Source organism: Pyxicephalus adspersus, chromosome 9 (genome assembly GCF_032062135.1).
Source record: "Pyxicephalus adspersus chromosome 9, UCB_Pads_2.0, whole genome shotgun sequence".
Taxonomy (NCBI): Eukaryota; Metazoa; Chordata; class Amphibia; order Anura; family Pyxicephalidae; genus Pyxicephalus; species Pyxicephalus adspersus.
The window spans coordinates 62,004,807-62,024,544 of record NC_092866.1 but is presented as its reverse complement, the minus strand read 5'-3'; the positions used below and the strand labels follow the sequence as shown (position 1 = coordinate 62,024,544).

The 19,738-nt window shown below is 42.3% G+C and overlaps 1 protein-coding gene across 1 annotated transcript in view; it reads left to right on the top strand.

Annotated features, from left to right (window-relative positions):
* The window catches only part of GALNT18 (polypeptide N-acetylgalactosaminyltransferase 18), a 203,506-nt gene that overhangs the window by 121,258 nt on the left and 62,510 nt on the right, over positions 1 to 19,738 (top strand). Inside the window, exons 2-3 of the mRNA XM_072422272.1 lie at positions 4,185 to 4,377; positions 10,689 to 10,855. Coding sequence (XP_072278373.1) covers positions 4,185 to 4,377; positions 10,689 to 10,855 — 360 coding nt within the window. The remainder of the gene's footprint in view (positions 1 to 4,184; positions 4,378 to 10,688; positions 10,856 to 19,738) is intronic.

The window sequence follows — 19,738 nt, the reverse complement described above, 5'->3', positions numbered from 1 at the left end:
GAATTTATCTCTTTGGAGTAGAGTTCTAGGTTCAGCACACATTCTCAGGTTTTAATTAGGAATCCATCTGCAGACCGCCATCACTTCAGAAGAGATTAGAACTTGTTTGAACTCGGCCTGAATTTAGCATCAGCTGTTGATATAATTTCACGGTCACCTTGAATGGAGCTGCTTTGCAGTTTCAGGCCGCCTTTCATTAGTGAGCGGACGGTTGGTCTGCTGTTCAAAGTCACGTTGTGTCGTCTGGCGAGGAGGAATACCTGTCTCAGCCGCCTCGAGGACTGGCCTGTCTGAGGCTGGGGTTTCATTGTAGAATTTAATTTGCATAACATTGTATCCAGCGCGTTCACCTTTCCTGCGTCCTTTTTTTGCCTTTCTTGCAAATCTGATCCAGGTGTCTGAGAATAGCAGATTTTTTATTGTTGTCCTTGGGGAAGAAGCGGGAGGGGATTGTTTGTTGGCTTAGAGCATGTGATTTTTTGGCAAAAACTGATATTATTCCTCTTCTTCATTTATTCTGCCCTCCAGTCTCCCCTTTATTGATCCGATTTCCAGCCTCCCCTTTGTTAAATCTTCTATCCAGCCTGCTCCATGTTTAAATCTGCCCATTGGCCTTCCCTTCATTCTTGTACCAGCTCCTCTCCTGTACCTTAATTGCTTATCCTGATTTTACTATACATTTGAACTTCTCACAAAGTTAATTAGAAACTTAGAATCTGCAGCGGATCAGATTAAGCCAGGAAATGGGGCGGGCTCTAGGATTACCAGCATCATCTAGCCCCTCCCTCCAGAGCCTGACTGTCCTGGCCCCACCCATTTTATTCATTAGATTTCAGTCATGGAGGCTGGGCATCACATGTAAGTGCAACCTATGGTGATATGCATGCAAATTAAGGCATTTTGATGTTTGCATAACTCCTCCCAACAGTCACTCCATTGGCTGCATCAGGGCTCTTGAAAGCAGAAGAAAGAGAAGTTACTATTATTAATATTAATAATACATACAAACATAATATGCAGTGCTGTACAATAAACAGGGGTAGCCAGTTGTTTTATGTACTTCTCCTTTCCAGCCATGTCTACGCCTTCATTACAAAAGAAGTGACCCAGTGATGACATACAATAAGATGTACAGAAGTGTAATGCATACAAATAACCTCCCCACTCCCCCTAGGAACCTACAGCTTTAATGCAAACAAGTGGGAGGAGTTATGCAAATATTAAACTACCCTAATGGGTGGCTATGGGTCTGAAGGGGCGGGCACTCCTAGATAGATGGGTTTGCATGTAGACCACCCTAGGTAACACCAACCCCCAAAACTTTTAAAACAACTTATTTTTTGCAAATGTGTGCAGTCTGTTCCCAGTTTACATTAGAATATAATTACATTTAAAGAGCAAGAAAAAAAAACGAGCCGTTTACCTATTTTCCTCCAGTTTCCTCCCAGAAAATGACCCATACTAATCTAATCTGGCTCCAGCTGTAATCGCATTAGGGAATTCAGACCAATTCAGCTGTAGAATGTAAATATGCAATTCCACTAAAAGGCTAATCGTTATCAGGCGCTCGTCGCTTCTCCCTAATTGCCGCCGTTGCATTTTTTTTTTTAAAGGCGTAGCTCTTGTTAACGGCCACATGTACACGGTGGAGGTAATGGTGGGGAGGCGTTCAGCCGTGTAATGTCCCAACAGCTATGTTTAATGCTTCTTTAATAATTCAAAGCCTTTTACATATTTCAGACAACAATGTGCCTGCATTGCAAGCTGCTCTAAAGTAAAAAGCTTTGAAGGGAATTAACCCAATATTGCACCTAAGTATAGAAAACCATTTTTTTCCTGACCCTTTGGGGAGCCTTTACCTCCTGTCCTGTGAGATGCAACAGGAAGTTGGAGTAAAATCAGTTTAGAAGAAAAGTTAGAAGTTCTTTTTTGTCACCAAAATGAGTGTCCCCATCTAAAGGTCCCGCGACACTTCCTGGAAACAAATGGCTGATGGGATCACTTTAAAGTGAACTTGGCCTCCGATTTCTTTTGTTCATGTTTAGATATTTTACATGTTTTTGTAACACCTCTAAGCATGTTTTTGCTCTGACTGATCACACCAATACCTTCATCTTTTCCTCCATCCCCATCTTTAGATTCTCTCCAACATTTTTTTACACTTGGTGGGAAGAAGCTGTAGGTGGGTGGCAGCCCCTGTATTGTCACCCAAGTTTCAGTAGCCACTCAAAAACAGCCGGGTGGTTACTGCAAAATTCCGGGTGGTGCGCCCAGCTAGAAGGAGCTGGGGAGTACTCTTTATTCTGAAGAACCCATCTTTGTTCAGGAAGTGTCCAGGTCCATCATCTACTTCCTGGCACAATCGTGAATTTTAAGGCAAATATTTGCACCCTCTCACCTCGCTACAATGTTAAGCCGCATACACACCTGCAATTATTGTCGTTGGAAGGGATCTTTTACGACAAGAGACTGCACGATGCATGAACGGGCTCTATACATACAGCACCATTCTGCTCTATAAAGAGGGGAGGGGGAGAACGACAGAGCAGCATCCCGCTGCGCGATCTCTCCCTTCCGTTGCATTACCATTGTTCATCGTCCATTGTTCGTGGATCCGCCAGGACGGTTGTTCGGATGATGGACGACGGGTGCTGTACTGTACGGCCCTGAGCAGATTATCGGGCGAGAACAATTGGACGTGTGTACGTAGCTTTACTGTCTGATCACTGAGAGAAAGGAGATTCAGCAAATTCTTCCTCCTCCGTGCAGCAGATTGATGACATTATCTCAGCCCAGGCCACTTTTGCTTCATGTCAGGCTTTGAATTTCTGCAGCTTTGTAAACTTATTGCTTCGTCCACTTTAAGTTATTTGTCTTCTACTTTCTGATTTCAACGCAGCACTTAAGAGAACATTATGTGCACATAACGAGGGCAGAAGCCGCCCTGTAGGTTTTTGGCAGGTTTTCCAAATAAACTTATATTTCTTTAATCAAAGCCCTCGCCATTCCAAGGGACTCAGCACAAAGCACCCCTCACACTTATGCATAATTTAGAAACAAAAACTCTTACAGTGCAGCCAAAACAATGGCCGGACCTCGCTTATCCAATATTAATTATACCGCAGGCACTTAGCACCCAATCTTTAAAATGCGATCATGTCAGGTGATGGTGATTAAATATTTAGCTGGTGCATTGTATGGGAGGGGGGTGTCGCTTTGTACTCATCAGATAATGTCTCTGATAATTACACTGAAAGGTTCACAAACCATATGAAAAATGTTATATCTTCACATTTGTATCAGTTTTAGGAATAAATAATGTAGAGTTTTCCTCCATATTCTCTATTGTAGTTCATTTGGGCTCCGCCTATATTTTAACACTTTTCTGGCTGCCATAGGTGCTCTGTTCACTCATGGAACCAACATGGACCAATGAGAAGGCACTTTGGTGAACATGGTTGCTGCATTACCCTAAGGGTGCTGATTAAGTTTTTGCAATATGGGAGTAGCAAATGTTTTATTATGTGTGTGAGAGGCAACAATCGAACTTCTTCCCATCTATTGGCCCATTACTATATTGGGCGGTTTCACAGATCTGTAGTAAAGTCATTTGTGATTATGTGATTGGCTGCCTTATTACAGGGTCTGGGGTGGATCATGTGATCATAGCAGGTAGACTTTCCCGCCATATTTGTTCAGGAGGTGGTGTTCCCACTGACAGAATTAGTCTTGTAAAGAATCAATTTTTTTTTTAAAAGTGATTGTGGTTGGATCCTGTCTATTTGTGGCAAATATCTCAATTTCTTTATATTTTGTGTTGATGTTTCTCAATCAGAAAACTTTATACTTTCCTCACTAATTGCAAACATGGGCTGTGGTTATATTCAGTGTGTTATTTTCTTGTTATATTACTTTAAAAAATAAAAAATTACCAAAGGAAACCATCTTCAAATTGCTGGACCACCCATTAGCACAGTAAAGTGAGAAAAACTGTGAATGCCGGTGGAGGAGCCTTACGCCCTCTAAGATTCTCCATGAGATTATGAGGAGGCAGTAATGGGTTTCGGGCTACCTTCCAGTAAGGTATAACAGATGTGTGATATTGAGGGAAGAAATTGATTTTAAGGTGTTGTAACAAGTTCACTGCTCCTGGTATTAAAGTCCTCTGTCTTTTTGTCTTGCAGAGACTCCTCAGAAGGCGGAGGAAGTGGTGGCGGAACCATTCACAGATTCCTCCCTCTTCTCCCACTGGGGTCAGGATCTCAGCCCTGAGAACAGAAGGATTGCCCTGAAGCAGTTCCAGTACTATGGATACAATGCTTATCTGAGTGACCGCCTGCCTCTGGACCGACCCCTTCCCGACCTGCGACCGGCAGGGTAAGAGATTACTATCATGAAGTTTTCAGTTTTCTTTTTTAAATATCAAAACCGGATGCAAAAATTGCCATGCGCATTATGTATCGTCCACTCAAAACCTATATTTAGCATCTGGACGATGATGGAGTGGTAACTCCCTGACAATCTGTTCTATGTTTTGGAGTTCCTGGGTTTGCGCACTATGTTCTTGTGCCCATTATGGGGTTTCACCATCTCAGAGTTCATAGGAATCTACTCATTATGAGGGACTCCCATCATCTCTGTGCTTGGTTCCTGGGTCTATACTCCTGCTGTACCTATTGTGAGGTTTCCCACCATTGCTGCATTGAGTTCTGAGGTCCGTACACCTGCTACACCCTATATAAGGGGCTCCCATAAACTCTGCTCCTGGTTGGCACATCTGTTGTACCCAGTATAATGGGCCCCTATTGTCCATGTCCTCAGTTCCCCGGTCTGCACACCCATTGTGCCAATTATAAAGAGCTCCCTCCTTCCTTGCACTGAGTTCCTGGGTCTGCACACCCGCTGTGCCTATTTTAAGGGATTTCTGCCAACCCTGCCTGATTTTGAATTAGTTTTATATCATGAAGAATGCAACAGGAGTGGATGTAATGCCCAAGGTGGGTGGAACCATCAGGTAGATGGCAATGGATCATAGACTAACCACGGCACATAAAAGACATCTGTTGGAGGATTGACCCCTTGAACCAATCTGATTTACATGTATGTTTAAAATGTAGATAATATTAGAATAGTATGTGGTCCCCCTAACTTATATTTGTATGTATAATACATTACATATTCAGAATTCTGGATATAAATTGGGTTATTAATGACAAGCATGACTGGTCCTCTTTAAAGAGAATCCCATCTCACAGAGAGCGACGGCCCTTTCCTAATTGTCCTTCGGTTTTCTTGTCATACATCTGCAGCATTAGCGGATCTGTCTGTCAGCGAGCTGACTCATTCTCATTTTGTTTTATGACACAGAAATGCTTAGCCTGGAAAAAAAAAAAGATTTAATGCTCGCTCTGGATCTCCATCCCTTATCGATCCTTCCAGGTCCCAGAGACACCGGGGCCATTCTGGGTGCATGAGAAAGTTAAGGGATCGGTAAAATGAAAGCCAAAAAGTTACTGTAAAGGGAACAATTTGTTTGTTTCATAGATTCTCTTCATTTGTTATTTACTGTAATAAAACATAAGAATGAAAATGTTATGATCTCTATAGATCAAGTAGATAAGAAATACTTTATATGAATATTTCATATTTACTGCTTGCAGCCAGCAGGTGGCTGTAAAAAGGAGCTAATAATGGAAATCTGATTTGGGGGAAGGACACGCCCCTTTGTTTCAGCCAGCAGGGACACCCCCTTCCTGTCTTATAGCAAGTGGACACTTTGCTCCTTATCTTCTATCAGATGGACACACACCTTTCTCTCCACCCCAGGAGAAGGCCTTGTGTCTTCCCACTGGCAGCATTTCCTGGCAAAAGGAAGCGGTAACTGAACTGCCAGACTGACTGCCAGGGTGAATAAGCCCTGGGTGAAAGGCTTTTGCAGCTGCTTGCACACATACAGACATTTGCCAATGCCAGAAAAAGCCCAGCAGGGGCTGCCAGTTACCCCTCCCAGACAGTAGGCACGTCCAGGTGGCATTACCACATACCATAAAGCATTCACACTGCCCATGAGGTTGCTGGGCATTTACCGCTTTCTTGTGCCAGGGAGCTGCTTCACCTAGTGGCAGCCCCATAGAAAATGAATAGGGGCAGCAGTGATTGGGACCAATAATGCTCACTGCTGCCGGCTATTATGTGATTCTAAGGGAACAACCGCTGTGGGCCAAGAGACCGACAAGGTGCCAGCCACCAGGAGCCACGCTCAATCCTAAAGCAGATCTGAACTTTCCTTCAGTCTTCTCTGAAATATTGTATCTATGCAATGTAGATGTCATTGATGTATGGATACAAAGTGATAATAATATTAAAAATAACTCTGTACTCACCAGGGATTATATATTTTATATATTATATTGGTAATGGACATGCGGAGTCCACATTGGAATGAGTTGGAGATATTTCAGGCTCTGATGTTTGTAGTGCAGCTCGCTATAGAGGTGTCATGGCTCCGCTTCTATTAATAAGGTGCAGGTGTTCCTCATTATATTGGTGCAGCGGAGCAGCGTACAGGTGTGAGCTCGGAGGAGTTTGGATGACATCCATGTCAGACCGTTCAGTGGTAATCAGTCATAGTGAGTGGGTCTGATCACCTTGTACATCTGTGTCCTGGCACTACATGTCTCAGCATGCCCTGCCAACCTTGAATAAAACATCTGAGGATTGTGGAAACAAAAAAAAGCAGACTACAAAACTTTCTATGCAGGATTTGCGTTTCCGTTTGTTAGGAAATTTGAGTTTTAGGAACTTTTGATTTTCAGCTATGGGTACTTTACATATTATTATTATTATTACTACACAGTATTTATATAGCGCCATCATATTACGCAGCGCTGTACAAAGTCTATAGTCATGTTACTAGCTGTCTGTCAAGGGAGCTCACAATCTAATGTCCCTACTATAGTCATATGTCATTAATGTAGTCTAAGGTCAATTTAGGGGAAAGCCAATTACCTTAACTGCACATTTTTGGGATGTGGGAGGAAACCGGAGTACCCGGAGGAAACCCACGCATACATGGCGAGAACCTGCAAACTCCACGCAGATGGTGTCCTGGCTGGAATTTGAGCCTAGTGCTGGAAAGGCGGGAGTGCTAACCCCTGAGCCACCGTGCTGCCCCCAATGCATCGGTTGTGCCCCTTACATTTGTCAGAAATACCTGCAACATCCATGTGTGGTGGGAATGTCCCCTTCTGCCCAGGATGCAGTGATCAGGATGGTGCAGCCAATCACCACGTCTGAACACCATCACATGGGGTGGGGAGGAGGTCAGCAGTGCTGTGTAAGCTCTGACACATAGGGCCAGCAAATGTAAACAACCAATATGGCCGCTCCTCCATAATGTATCACCACAAACTAGAAACATTATCTATAATGAACATGCTGTCAAGGCTTTCACCCACTTATTCGCATGTATATTCACACATATATTTAAAGAATAAACAAAAGGTTGCTCTTTAAGGCGATCTCTGCTTTTTAACAATGGGCTCCCTTTGTTACTTGCAGAGGAGTCGGGGACATCAGTGCTTTCTGTGAATACTTAGTAACCATGGTGACGGACACCTCGGCTCCATTAGGTTCGGCACTTTTAGTAGAGCGTCTTCCCAAGGTTGTTTTATTTTGAAAGCGGACAATGCACGCCCGCACGCCGGTAAAAGCCTTCTGTACTCCAGTGCAGGGTTTTGGCGTTCGTGTCAACGCCCTACGCGGGCCATTGTCATTTCACCACTGTAAATATTTGTAAAGAAAATCAAAGTCAATCGGAACTTCTCAGTGCAGGCAAAACATTTTCCAGAGCTTTGTGCCTTGTAAGAATGCAGAAAAATGCTATATTGGGGTTAGCGCTCTGGCCTTTATTTTATTTATATTATTATTATTACTCAGTATTTATTTAGCGTTGTTATATTACACAGCGCTGTCATGTCCCTCAAAGGAGCTCACAGTTTAATATCCCTACCTCAGTCATATGTCATTAATACAGTCTAAGGTCAATTTTTAACCCAATTAATCTAACTGCATGTTTTTGGGATGTGGGAGGAAACCGGAGTACCCAGAGGAAACCCACCCAAGCACGGGGAGAACATACAAACTCCATGCAGATGCAGCCTGTGTTTGCGCTTGGGTTTTCTCACACATCCCAAAAACATGCAGTTAGATTAATTGGGTTAAAAATTGACCTTAGACTGTATTAATGACATATGACTGAGGTAGGGACTGAGAGTTAGCTAGTGACATTACTATGGACTTTGTACAGCGCTGCGTAATATGTTGACGCTATATAAATACTGTGTAATAATAATATATAATAACCATAGATCTGCAAGAAATACAGCGAGCTCCAGGTGACAACTCTGCTGCACTGAAATCCCAAGGTGAGTTGTCACCCAGTTACTGAACTCCAGGACACCTTCAGTGTTTTCCATCTCCATACATCTTCCATTAGTCCTGATGCAGGCAAGGGGCTGGCTCCTGGGAGGGGTGGTGTGGGTATTACAAGGAACATTATATTCACATGCAGACATCCTAGCATTCAGGGAGGGATTTATGGGGGAAAAAACAAGCACCCAATAAATAGTTTTTGAGAAGTTTGGTGCATGTGCAATGTTACACTCTTGCTGTTGCCATATAACAAGCATCCCTTCCCAGCTAACAGTACTTAAAAAAAAAAAAAAAAAACTCCTCATTGGCATTGGCAAATTTCAGTGCCCTTTTTGTGCCCTATGGATAATAATTCTAAAGGGGCTTTACCAGGAGCATGACACTTCAAAGAACATTCCCTGAACTCCTCACATACCCAGGCAGGGCCATCCATCTCTTATCAGCCCCAGCTGCAGCCTCTCACCTTGCTACAAAGGTACAATGCTGCAATTGGATCACTAGAGGGAGAGTAAGGAAATTCCTCCTTCTGCATGCAGCAGACTGATGACATCATCCCAGCCTAGCCCATGTCATTGATTTGGAGTTTGTCACCTTTTTATGATAAAAGGTAAAACTGTTGCTGCATAATGCGATGTGCCAGAATTTATGATAATTTATAAAGTTACTGGAAGATCTAATTGAAGACTTTGGGTGATTTAGTAAATATAACAGCTTGCCTGTACAGACCTAACAGCCGATTATCCGTGTTAATATTCATAATGTAACGGCGTCCTGAAAAATCCACGTTTCAGCTTTCTGACAGATTGACACGATTGGGCTGTGTGTGTGGAGATGATTAAGAGGTTTAACAAGCTGTGCCGCACACTCGCAACGCCGCTCGCAGAGGAACAATAGACGGAAAAAAAGAAATAAACGCAGAGTTGGACAGAGCAGCTCAGATTGAGGGAGATGAGTAAATTCATAAATATTAATAGGAGGGAGAGATGAGGAACGACAAACTGGCACGGTAATCATAGATTTGTCTTCTAGAAGGGTTCCGTGCTGTGATCTGTGCTGAAAGAGAGCAGTGACTACACAAAGGCAAATAAAACTCAGCACAGCCTGGCAGCAAGGCTTAAAGCAGAACTCTGGCCAAAAAACATTCCCACAATCTCATTTTATTATAGATAAATAGATTTTAAAATGCTGCAGGCTGTGGCTATAGATTTATGGGCCCTTTGCCTTGAATCTTTCCATGTAAACTTCAGAGGTGGCCTTGTTTCTTCCATGCACAAATCTATGGTTGGCGTCTGCTCTTCCTTACATTGGTGGTCAGTGTCTGTTATGCATAAAATTACTATAATTTATTATAATAAATTTAAGTACAAAACCTTTAAAAACCTAATAAATTGATAATTAACATACACACAATGAAATTATTGTCTTTCCACACTAATTTTTTAGAGTGCAGTGGTCTCATCCCAACCCGTTTCGCCCATGAGGGCTTCCTCGGGGGATACAGAGACCTATTTTGAAGTACTGGAATTGTGTCAGGTAGTGATGGTTTATTAGATGATTGGGATACCAATCACCAAAGACGTTGGGATGCTTTAGATGTCTGAAGTAATAACTCGACAAATATATTAGGGATGTCATTTCTCTCTAGTGTTGGTTTAAGGAAGATTGTTAACTGTTTTATAGTGCAGTAGCTTTAGTGTAGTAGTTACGATTCCTTATTGTTAGGGAACTCTTGTCTGATGAAAAAGTGAACCTACGGCAGCCGTACAATCAAAGGACCTTTGTTTGGACGGCTGTCGTGGGTTCACTTTTCTATTTCCCTAACAATAAGGAACGCTGATACCAGCCCATAGAATTATAGATATTTTGCAAGGCTCAGATAGCTCCTCTGGGAAAACCAAAAAATGAAAGTAGCAGCAGACCTCACTTTACCCCCTATATCTTTTCCTAACCTTTGTCCCTTCCTTCTTCCACCTGTACACTGCCCCCCATTAGTTTTCCATATTTCTGGCCATTTTACCATCATACAAATAGATAACATTCATAGAATTATGACACGAAGACATGAGATCTGTAATGTACTTTGGAATGCATTGCAATACATCAGTTTTCTTGTACACATGCTTCTCTTACAATGTTTTTGCTGTGCAGATGTGACTTCTTGCTGATAAAATATATTTTACACAAATAAGGAAATAACATAGAAGAGAATGCTGACCATAGAATATAATTGAAGAATCTCGTCCTTTATTTTGCAGGTGTAAAAACCTCTCCTACCCGGAGCAGCTCCCCCAGGTCAGCATCATCTTTATATTTGTCAATGAGGCTCTGTCCGTCATTCTCAGGTCCATCCATTCTGCAATCGACCGGACGCCCCCCGAGCTTCTGAAGGAGATCGTCCTTGTAGACGATAACAGTAATAATGGTAAGTAGATCTTCACTTTCTGCACCTGAATAAAATAAGAGATATTTCTGTCTGCTAATCCAGGGGTTCCTTGACAAGAGAGCAATTTCTATTCCTCAGATAGGACCACTGACACCAATAATGTTTTTAGCAATCTGTGAAAGGAGAATTCTTCCCATTGACTACCCATACGAAAGGCATTATTCCCACTGACCATTACACCAATGTACCAGGAGCTGTAATGATTGTCGGGGGTTCCCTGATCACTGTTTTGTTAGGACGGCTCATTTTCCGTCCACCTGCTGCAGATATATTGTAACGGCTTCCTGTTGTGAGATTCGTCTGTATCATGTCACTGCCCTGATTGTATTACAATGTCACTGTCACTTCTCTTCCTACCCACAATGGGTTTTTCTGTGTCCCTATCCTCCATGTGTTCCTGATTCCCCTTTTATATACTCCATATCAGTCTTTCTAAAACAGGGTTTCTCCAGAGGTTGCTGGAGCAATAATTTGGACCTCCCAGGTCATTCACCAATTAATTTTATGGTTATAAAGGAGACATTCATCCCACTTATGTACTGTGAGCTGCGGATATATAATAATTATAGCAGGCGTTCCCTAAGACCTGAAAGTCATTTTGGGGTTCTCCCACATTAAAGAGAAGGCTGATCTATATTATAATGACTATTTCGTCTGTTGCATGTAAACTGGCAATACTAGCTTATGCTAAGTTCTCTCTTCCACATAAACTAGCTTATACTTTGTGGTCAATGGCAAACCTCGGAATACACAGATGAAACTATGTTTAAGGTTTCCGGTCAGTTTGATAGAGGTAACAATGTGGACACCATAGTAAGTGATTTGGGTCCTGAAGAAGCGCATGCTGTTTGTGAAATGAGTCGCTGTGTGCGTTATATTGCAGGGTAGCAGTCAATGAGTTGAATTTGTATTGTGCGATGTGCAGTGTGTACCTTATTTCTAACATGCATCATGAATGAATATTAAAATGTTTTGTATCTGATGTTTTTGTGAGCTGGCCAGTGCTGAGATATGAAGAGTTCTGCACATGAAGGTTTGGATGCAAATCGGGTTGTCCATGCTGGCACTGCCCATCTTCCACCTCTGTGATTTTGTCCAGACTCAATTTTAAGGAAGCACAAAAGAGAGAAGAGGACTTTAGAAAGGAATACCTTGGTTGTGCCATCTCTGAGGTGACCCGGAATGATGCCTAAACAAAGATGTCCCCATCCTCTTGGGCAGGGAAGCAGATGAGGGCAGGATGGGGGTTGCTGTGATCTTGGTGAGAGGTGATACACACCTGGAAGCATTACTCTTACCCATTACATGGTACGTAGGCACTTCTTATGCCAGGGTAAATGCCCCTGTGATTCCAGCTCGCCTAGTTTTAGGGGAATTGACCTTTTAACAACAGATAGTTACCTGGCACCTCCAGTCAAACGTTCCCCATTCTCCCATCTCTCACCTCTCTCCATTCCCCGCAGGGATTCTTCTTCTGAATCCAGCACCGTGATTGAGAAGTTAATTAAATTATCAATCAGACGGCCGAGCAGCAGGCAGGTGCACGGCGTTGCACAGAACCAAGGTGACTGATTGTGGCTGATTGCATTCTGCACAGCCGGCTTTATTATTTCATATACACCAAATCTCACAGGAGGGTTAACCCCGAGATTGCTGAATCTGATTTAGGACCTCTGCAGTAATGATGAAATCAGAATGGTACTTTAGTTTTGGGTGCCTCTCAGATCACCAGATGTAGTCATTGCTTGAGTTCAGGGGCAGACATAAGGAGATGCAAAGTGTGCTTCAGCATGCGGGCCCCAGACCCTCCTCAGCCAACAGGGGCCCAAAGTCTCTTCGGCAGGGAGATCCTACCAGTAACAGCACTTCTGTTCTAAACTGACGTTGCCTCATTGCAACCAACAGAAGTATTGTTATCTTGGCTTGTACGCTGATAGTCCTGGCTGGGAGCCCAATGGCCGGCTGAAGAAGCGCCTGCTGCAAGATGAGATTTGCAAGGAGGTGGCTTTGTGTTGTCACCTTGCAAAAGAAAGTGCTGTCACTGGCAGGATCTTCAGTAAGGAAACTTTTCCTAAGCAAATATTTTTTGTTATTCTGTTGCAAATAGAGTGAGGCATCATACTGAACGTACTGAATTGATTTATGGTTTGCATACATGTTAAAATCTACAGCCCAAAACTTCTATCTGGGTTTTATTTACCTCTGCATAATATTTGGGGAGATTTCACTTTATATCCTGTCCTGGTGACCATATTGGGAATGAGATCCTGCCAAAGAAGCTAGCAATACAAATCCAAAGCTCCTAACCCTTAAATGAGTATTACTTTTAATAAACAGTATTTATAGCACCAACATATTACGCAGTGCTGTACATTAAATAATGGTTGTAAATGACAGACTGACACAGACGGTGACACGGGAGGAGGAGAGGACCCTGCCCAGAAGAGCTTACAATCTAAGAGGTGAGGTAACCCTTCCTGCTACAACATGTTCTATTACTGCTCCTGCCCTGTGGAAGAAATTAGGAAATTTGTCTTGGTGAACACACTAGTCTCACATAAATGAAAGATTCACATGTTTTTATGCAATTGTAAGCAGGGGAATGGTTGTGCTTCTACTTATGCCTCAATCGTCCTCCAAGTCCCCATAATACACATGAAAGCAATAAAAAGCAAACATTGAACACATAAGCATTCCATGGATGTGACCTGGGACAGTTTATACAATGTGTGTTCAAATGCATTGGTGTGAAAGTGCTGAATGTGTCCATGGGGATCCTTCTTTCTGTAGCTGCTGCTCTCTATACCAGATTAATGTTTGTAAGCAAAACCGGTAGATTGTAAGCTCTTCTGGAGAGCGTCCTCCACTCCTCCTGTGTCACTGTCTGTATCTGTCTGTCATTTGTAACCCCTTTTCAATGTACAGCGCTGCATAATATGTTGGCACTATATAAATCCTGTTTATTAATAACAATAAAACAGGTAGAAATACAATGCAGCAGACACTGCCTGCATCAGGGGCTTGCATGGAGATTTGGGACTGAACTGTCCAATGACAGATGACGTACGGCACATGTGTGTGATCTTCAGCTGCTGAGCATAGGAGGAAGAAAAGGAGGGAAAAACAAGCCTAAACCTGGTTCATAAATACAACACAAAATATCAATATATATTTTAAAGAAAGAAATGTACGATTTCTCTTATCCTGGTTCAGCTGAAGAGGAGCTGTGGCCATGCAAATCCCCCAAATTCCAAATCCTGCACCCTTCTTGTCAGTGAGCGGCAGAACATTTCATTCCCCTTTTATTTTATTCTGCAGAGAACGAGCCGCAGATATTTCATTTACTAACGGCATCCTGTTAATAGAATCATTGTAGATTTAAAGAGCGCTCAGTTTATTGTAAATGAAACATAAAAGTTTTGCCCCCACCGAACCCCAAATAAGGATAATGATGATGATACGGATCCGGGATAGTGAATTCTCAATAATGAGCTGCGGAGTGAGTCTCTGGGGGCTGAAAATAGATCCGTGTCATTACGCGGAGAGGCTGCGCCGCGCTCTGTGTATTGTGCGCCGTCACAGTGTAATTATGTGTAGGGAAATTACAGCAACAAGCGGCGGCGGAATATCATCTAATAATGTTTAGAATCGGTGTGGGCTATTATTACCGCCGTATATAATACGAGATTAACATGGTTAGTACAATGACATATGGAAATTGATGACACAAGTGCTAGGCGCAGGTAATTTCGCTCTCATCTCCTCGATCAGGAGAGGGAGACCTCGTTACCGTTACAAAGCAGAATAAGTGCTTTTACTGCCATTAATGCCCCGGCTCATTGTGTGACCGTCATTACAGCTATTAACTCCACATCGTAGGAGGGCCGGAGTGGATGGGGTAATCTCGCTGATGTGTGAATTGTGCGTACGATTGATGCTTCGATACCGGGAGGGGGTTGTGATTCGCCCACAATGAGTGATTTGCTGATCAAGGACACTTTTTGCACTTTGTGAAGACTAATTCTTCTTTTGAAAGCTTCTATATACATATATGGATGGGTAATGCCAGCCATTATCTTCTGGCATTAAAGCAGACCTAGCATTAGATTTATTCCTGCAATGGGTCTGCTCTCCAGAACTGGAACCTGGGTGATCCAGCAAACCTGGAATCAATTTCTTAAAATTTTCATTTGCTATTCGTTGGCAAAACTTTTTAACCTGGACCAGACCCATTCTAGGTTTGCCATGATCTTCTGCAGCCATGTGCATGAAAAATGGTTCCCAGCCAATCCTTTTCCTTTGAGAGGGATTGGACTGTGAATGAGCCATGGCACAACACTGGGGCTCAACACAGGTTTAAAATGCCCCAAGCATCTTACAATTCAGGAGAGAAGGCAGAGGATGCTATTTTATTGCCTTGTCAGTAATAAGTGTGGGTCAGTGACCAAGCTGTCCGGCTGAACTGTATTGGAGGACAGTGAGGTCGCTAACCTGGCCGTACTGACTGGTCTCCGTGCCAGGATCACAGTGCTGTAAGCTTTGACTGGATGTGGTACTGGATCTGTGGGATCTTGTAGGTCCGGACAGTGTGGAGAACTGTGAGATTTTGTAAAGCAAATTTGCTGTGTTTTGTAAAGTTATCCTTTGCATTCACCCCCTAGCATTATACTTATATATACCTATCCACAGTCTTATGGGACTGCAAACTGTACAGCTTACACTCCAGGGCTTCTAACCCTACACGAAAAAATCAAATACCCATTCACTTCTATGGAGAAGTCATCCAGTACTGTCCCAATAGCTAATGGCTTCTCCATAACAATTTGTTCAGCTTCTACTGCATGAAGGAAGACCCCCGACTAGGTGAAAAACTCACTGCTATGCATACAATCTGCAATGTTTTCAAATGACTGAATCAATCAAAAAAGTGTTTTTCTATCAATTGTTTCTATTGATATTTGGGCAGAATGGAGATTTAATCGGGTAATGCCTTTGTTCGATTAGCAATCATAATGAATTATGGTAATACGGATTGATCATTGAACAAGTGGATGGCACAAAGTGCTTGTAGCCCACTGCAAAAGAATAATTTGTTTATTGGTATATCAATCGCAAGTAATATTGGTGGAAAAGGAATTCTTAGTATAGTGAGAACATGGACCCAGTTGACAATAAGGACCACATCTCATGAGGGCCACAACTTCCTCTAAATGGCCAATAGGCATGCAGAAATGTAAAGGTACAAATGTTTGTCATTCAAAGAATACTATGCACTTAACTAAAATTAGTTTTATTTTTAATTTTAAACTACACCATAATAAAAGCATTTCACTTCACCCTCATGGACAATATAAATAGTGGAGGAGGGAAACAATGCTTGAAGACCGAACAACCAAAGGTTTACATTGAGAGCTGAACTGTTGTCAGAAGTTAACATGTGTTATTGTTGTATGAAATATACTTCTTATGTTACAAGCTCACGTGTTGACGCGTTTCGCCTTTCAGGAGAGGAAGCCAGTGTATTGTCTAAGCACAAACATGAAGGAGCACAACATCATAATTACTCGTTTATATCCGGGAGGTAAATCACACAGCAAAGCATAGATACTTCCAATATCTCAGCTCCAAAGGCGGGAGAACTCCCCTCTTCTTCCCAAAGCAATCACCACAGGGACGAATAGATCTAACAGACCCTGGAGGGTAGGAGAAGATATATACCAATAACCATTTACATGGAATACATATATATAGCAGATGGAAAAGGTCGGTACCAGTGTACATATGTACTCACCAATAAAGTGCTGCACACAGATCAATAGATATCCTTCATGGGTGTAATAATCAATAAAGCCGACGTTCATTCAGTTCTTGATGTAATATTAGAGGTCCCTAGCTTCAAGCATTGCACCCTCCTCCACTATTCATGTTATCTGTGTGGAAGGAGTGAAATGATTTTATTACGGTGTGTTTAAAGTAAATAAAAAGATTTGATTTTCACAGACCTGCACTGACAGAAAATGGCATTGTGTATGTCTAGGATAACATATGGAGGGGTTGCATCGAGAGGAGATGTATAAAATAGATAACTATATGAGAATTTATCCGAGATCTGAATGAATTGTAACAGAGAGAAATACTGGCTTTCTTTTCCAGATGGAAAATTGACAAATAAGTGAAGAAGTTTTAGCTGTAACATTTATAAAGGGAGGGAGCTTTATTCCTGGACTTAGGTGTATTGAAGGAGTTAAGGTATATTGAAGTTTTTTGCAAACTCTGAACTTTATCCTGTTCGTTTCTTAGTACCCCGCAGACATTAAATAGCCGATAGTGAGAATATTCCTTGTCATAGATAAATAGTATGATGATATTCTGGGATATGTTATTGGCTGGACATAGTGGGGTTAGCTCTGCAATATATCCCAACGTGTGGTATACCTTCTGTCTGTGTGCTGACTCCCAACAGGTGCTCTGTGATCTCTCTGGGGTGAATTTTAGCTACTCCGATATCATTGATGGAGCACTGATCGGCCCCAAAACCAGACTGCTGCAGGAGATCAATCCTGGAGAGATGCTAGACCTCATACTTAGAATTTGTATGTTCTCCATTTCCTTTACCAAAAGCCTTAATTTAAGGGGAGTGATGAACCCCTGGAGCCCCTTTACTAGAAGCCTTACTTTAGGGGGATTGATGAGCCCCTGGAGCCCAGCGCTTGTTCCTGTATGTAGACTGTAGGTTAAGTTCGCCGATAAGTCAATATGGGCCGTGTGTAATGGCAGGTTGCTGCCATGGCTCTGTGAGAGTAGTATGAAGTCATAGTTACATTGTAGTCCATCAAATTCAACCACTAGGGAAGGAAAAACATATCCCAGATATAATATCCTATAAGACATAGTTGGTCCAGAGGTAGGCAAAAAAAAAACCCTGGTACAATTTGCTTCAACAGGGGAAAAAATTCCTTCCTGGTTCCATGAGGCAATCGCATTGGTTCTTTTTATTTTTTACAATAAACAATGCACACAAAAATTATAAAAATAAAAAATATAAAAATCAGTTGTGAAATTCCTAATCAAGTGCATTTTTCATACAACAAACATAAGTACCTGATTTAGCTGGGGGAGGAAGGGCAGCACTGACGGCCAGACTGGCCCTATTAGATTCATATATTCTGACAATAAGAGAGTTGCAGCTTCTTGATTGTCCAATCAGAAGACTTGGGGCAGGGAGGTGACACCGCTATATTCTCTAATAATGTAGAATGAGGTGTCACCCTTCTGTTTGTGCTGTCTGGTTGATTTGTATTTTTGACCACGATGTCTGACTTGTAAAGGGAGATGCATATCTAGATTAATGCCTTCAGCTGAGCTGTCAAGAGGATCTGAAATGTGGAAGATGTTCCCAAGAAAGGCAGAGAGGGTTAAAGTTAAATATTTGGGTTAAACGCAGCAGGGGTGGTGAAAGAAGCTCAAATCCACAAAATGAATAAAACAGAAGCAGGGGGGTTCGTGCACTGCAGATCCTCAGAAACCGCTTCCCTTCCAGCAAGCAGAACAGTGCATGGCACAGTATTACCAAAATCACCAAATCTGGTGATAATAGAAGACCAAGGCAGCCGTGACATTGATGACTGATCCCACACTGCATATACACTAGAAAACTTCTGATTGTGCTATTACTTATCATGGAAAATTACATTACATACCTAATTTTAGGTCCAGCAATTCCAATAATCAGTCTCTGTGTTTGGGTAGGCTGACCCAGGGGAGTCATGCAATTTTATTGTGAATGTTGGTCTGGAGGAGTAGGCGTATTGATGCAGGTTGTATTCACATGCAGACCACCCTAAGTAACAACTACATGTAATGCTTTGCCTCTGATTGTAAGTACTGAAATCAGATGAATGGAGGGGGAAGCCAAGGACAGGAATGCTGGGCAGGAAAGGGCTATATGATGCTGGGTGTCCTCCACCCAGAAAATAATGCGGCCTCTCTCTGACTTGCTGCAACTTCTAATGCACATTGTAACACGTTCACAGTGTGCAGTGAAATCAAAGTAAGCAATTACAGTCTAGTCCAAGATAGAAGTCTGCACAACTGTTTCTGGAGGGAAGGCTGGAGGGCAGACTAAAAAAAAATTCCCCATAGAAATCCTTTTCCTTTCCCTAATTAACTGACCATTACAAGAAAGTGCAGGCTTTCTTCAAATAAATGAATAAATGTCCATATTTGCCTTTTCAGCTGCCATTAATAAGAGACGTCCATGTTCCAAGGGATGGAAACAAATTGGCGTTTTATCTGGCTAATTAGACTAGCAAGAAACGACCAACTGGCCGTCGTTAAACTTTAATGAATAGCCACAGATGGAAGGCTCAGGGCCGGTGTGTTACAGCAAAGACAGAATCGTAGCCATAATGGGAGCGCTGACTTACGCATTTCATTGTCAAGTGAATCATCTCCAACCCAAGCTAAACCTCTGTTCTGGTCTCTGAGTTACCAATTAAAGTATAAAAACCCTAATTAATCTCTATCGGAAGTACGGCTTACGCAGAAATTCTTCTTGTGGAGTTTGCAGACTGGGAAGGTGTCAAGCTTAGAGATCTGGGGCTTAGAAGTGAACAATGGAAACCGGTTTACTAAAGCGGATTTCCTGCCAATTTATGGAGGGAAATTAGGCAAATTAACTACAGGGGAGTGTTAAATATTTAATGCTGGATAGGATTGACAAAATCTGGAATGCGTAGGCATTTTTTAGGCCAACATCTGAGACTGGAGGTTGTAATTAGAGATACAGCTCGGACCTTGTAGAGGAACTCCACCGAGGTTCAACTGAGGCCGATAATTGCAAGTGGGCTTATGTGATATCAG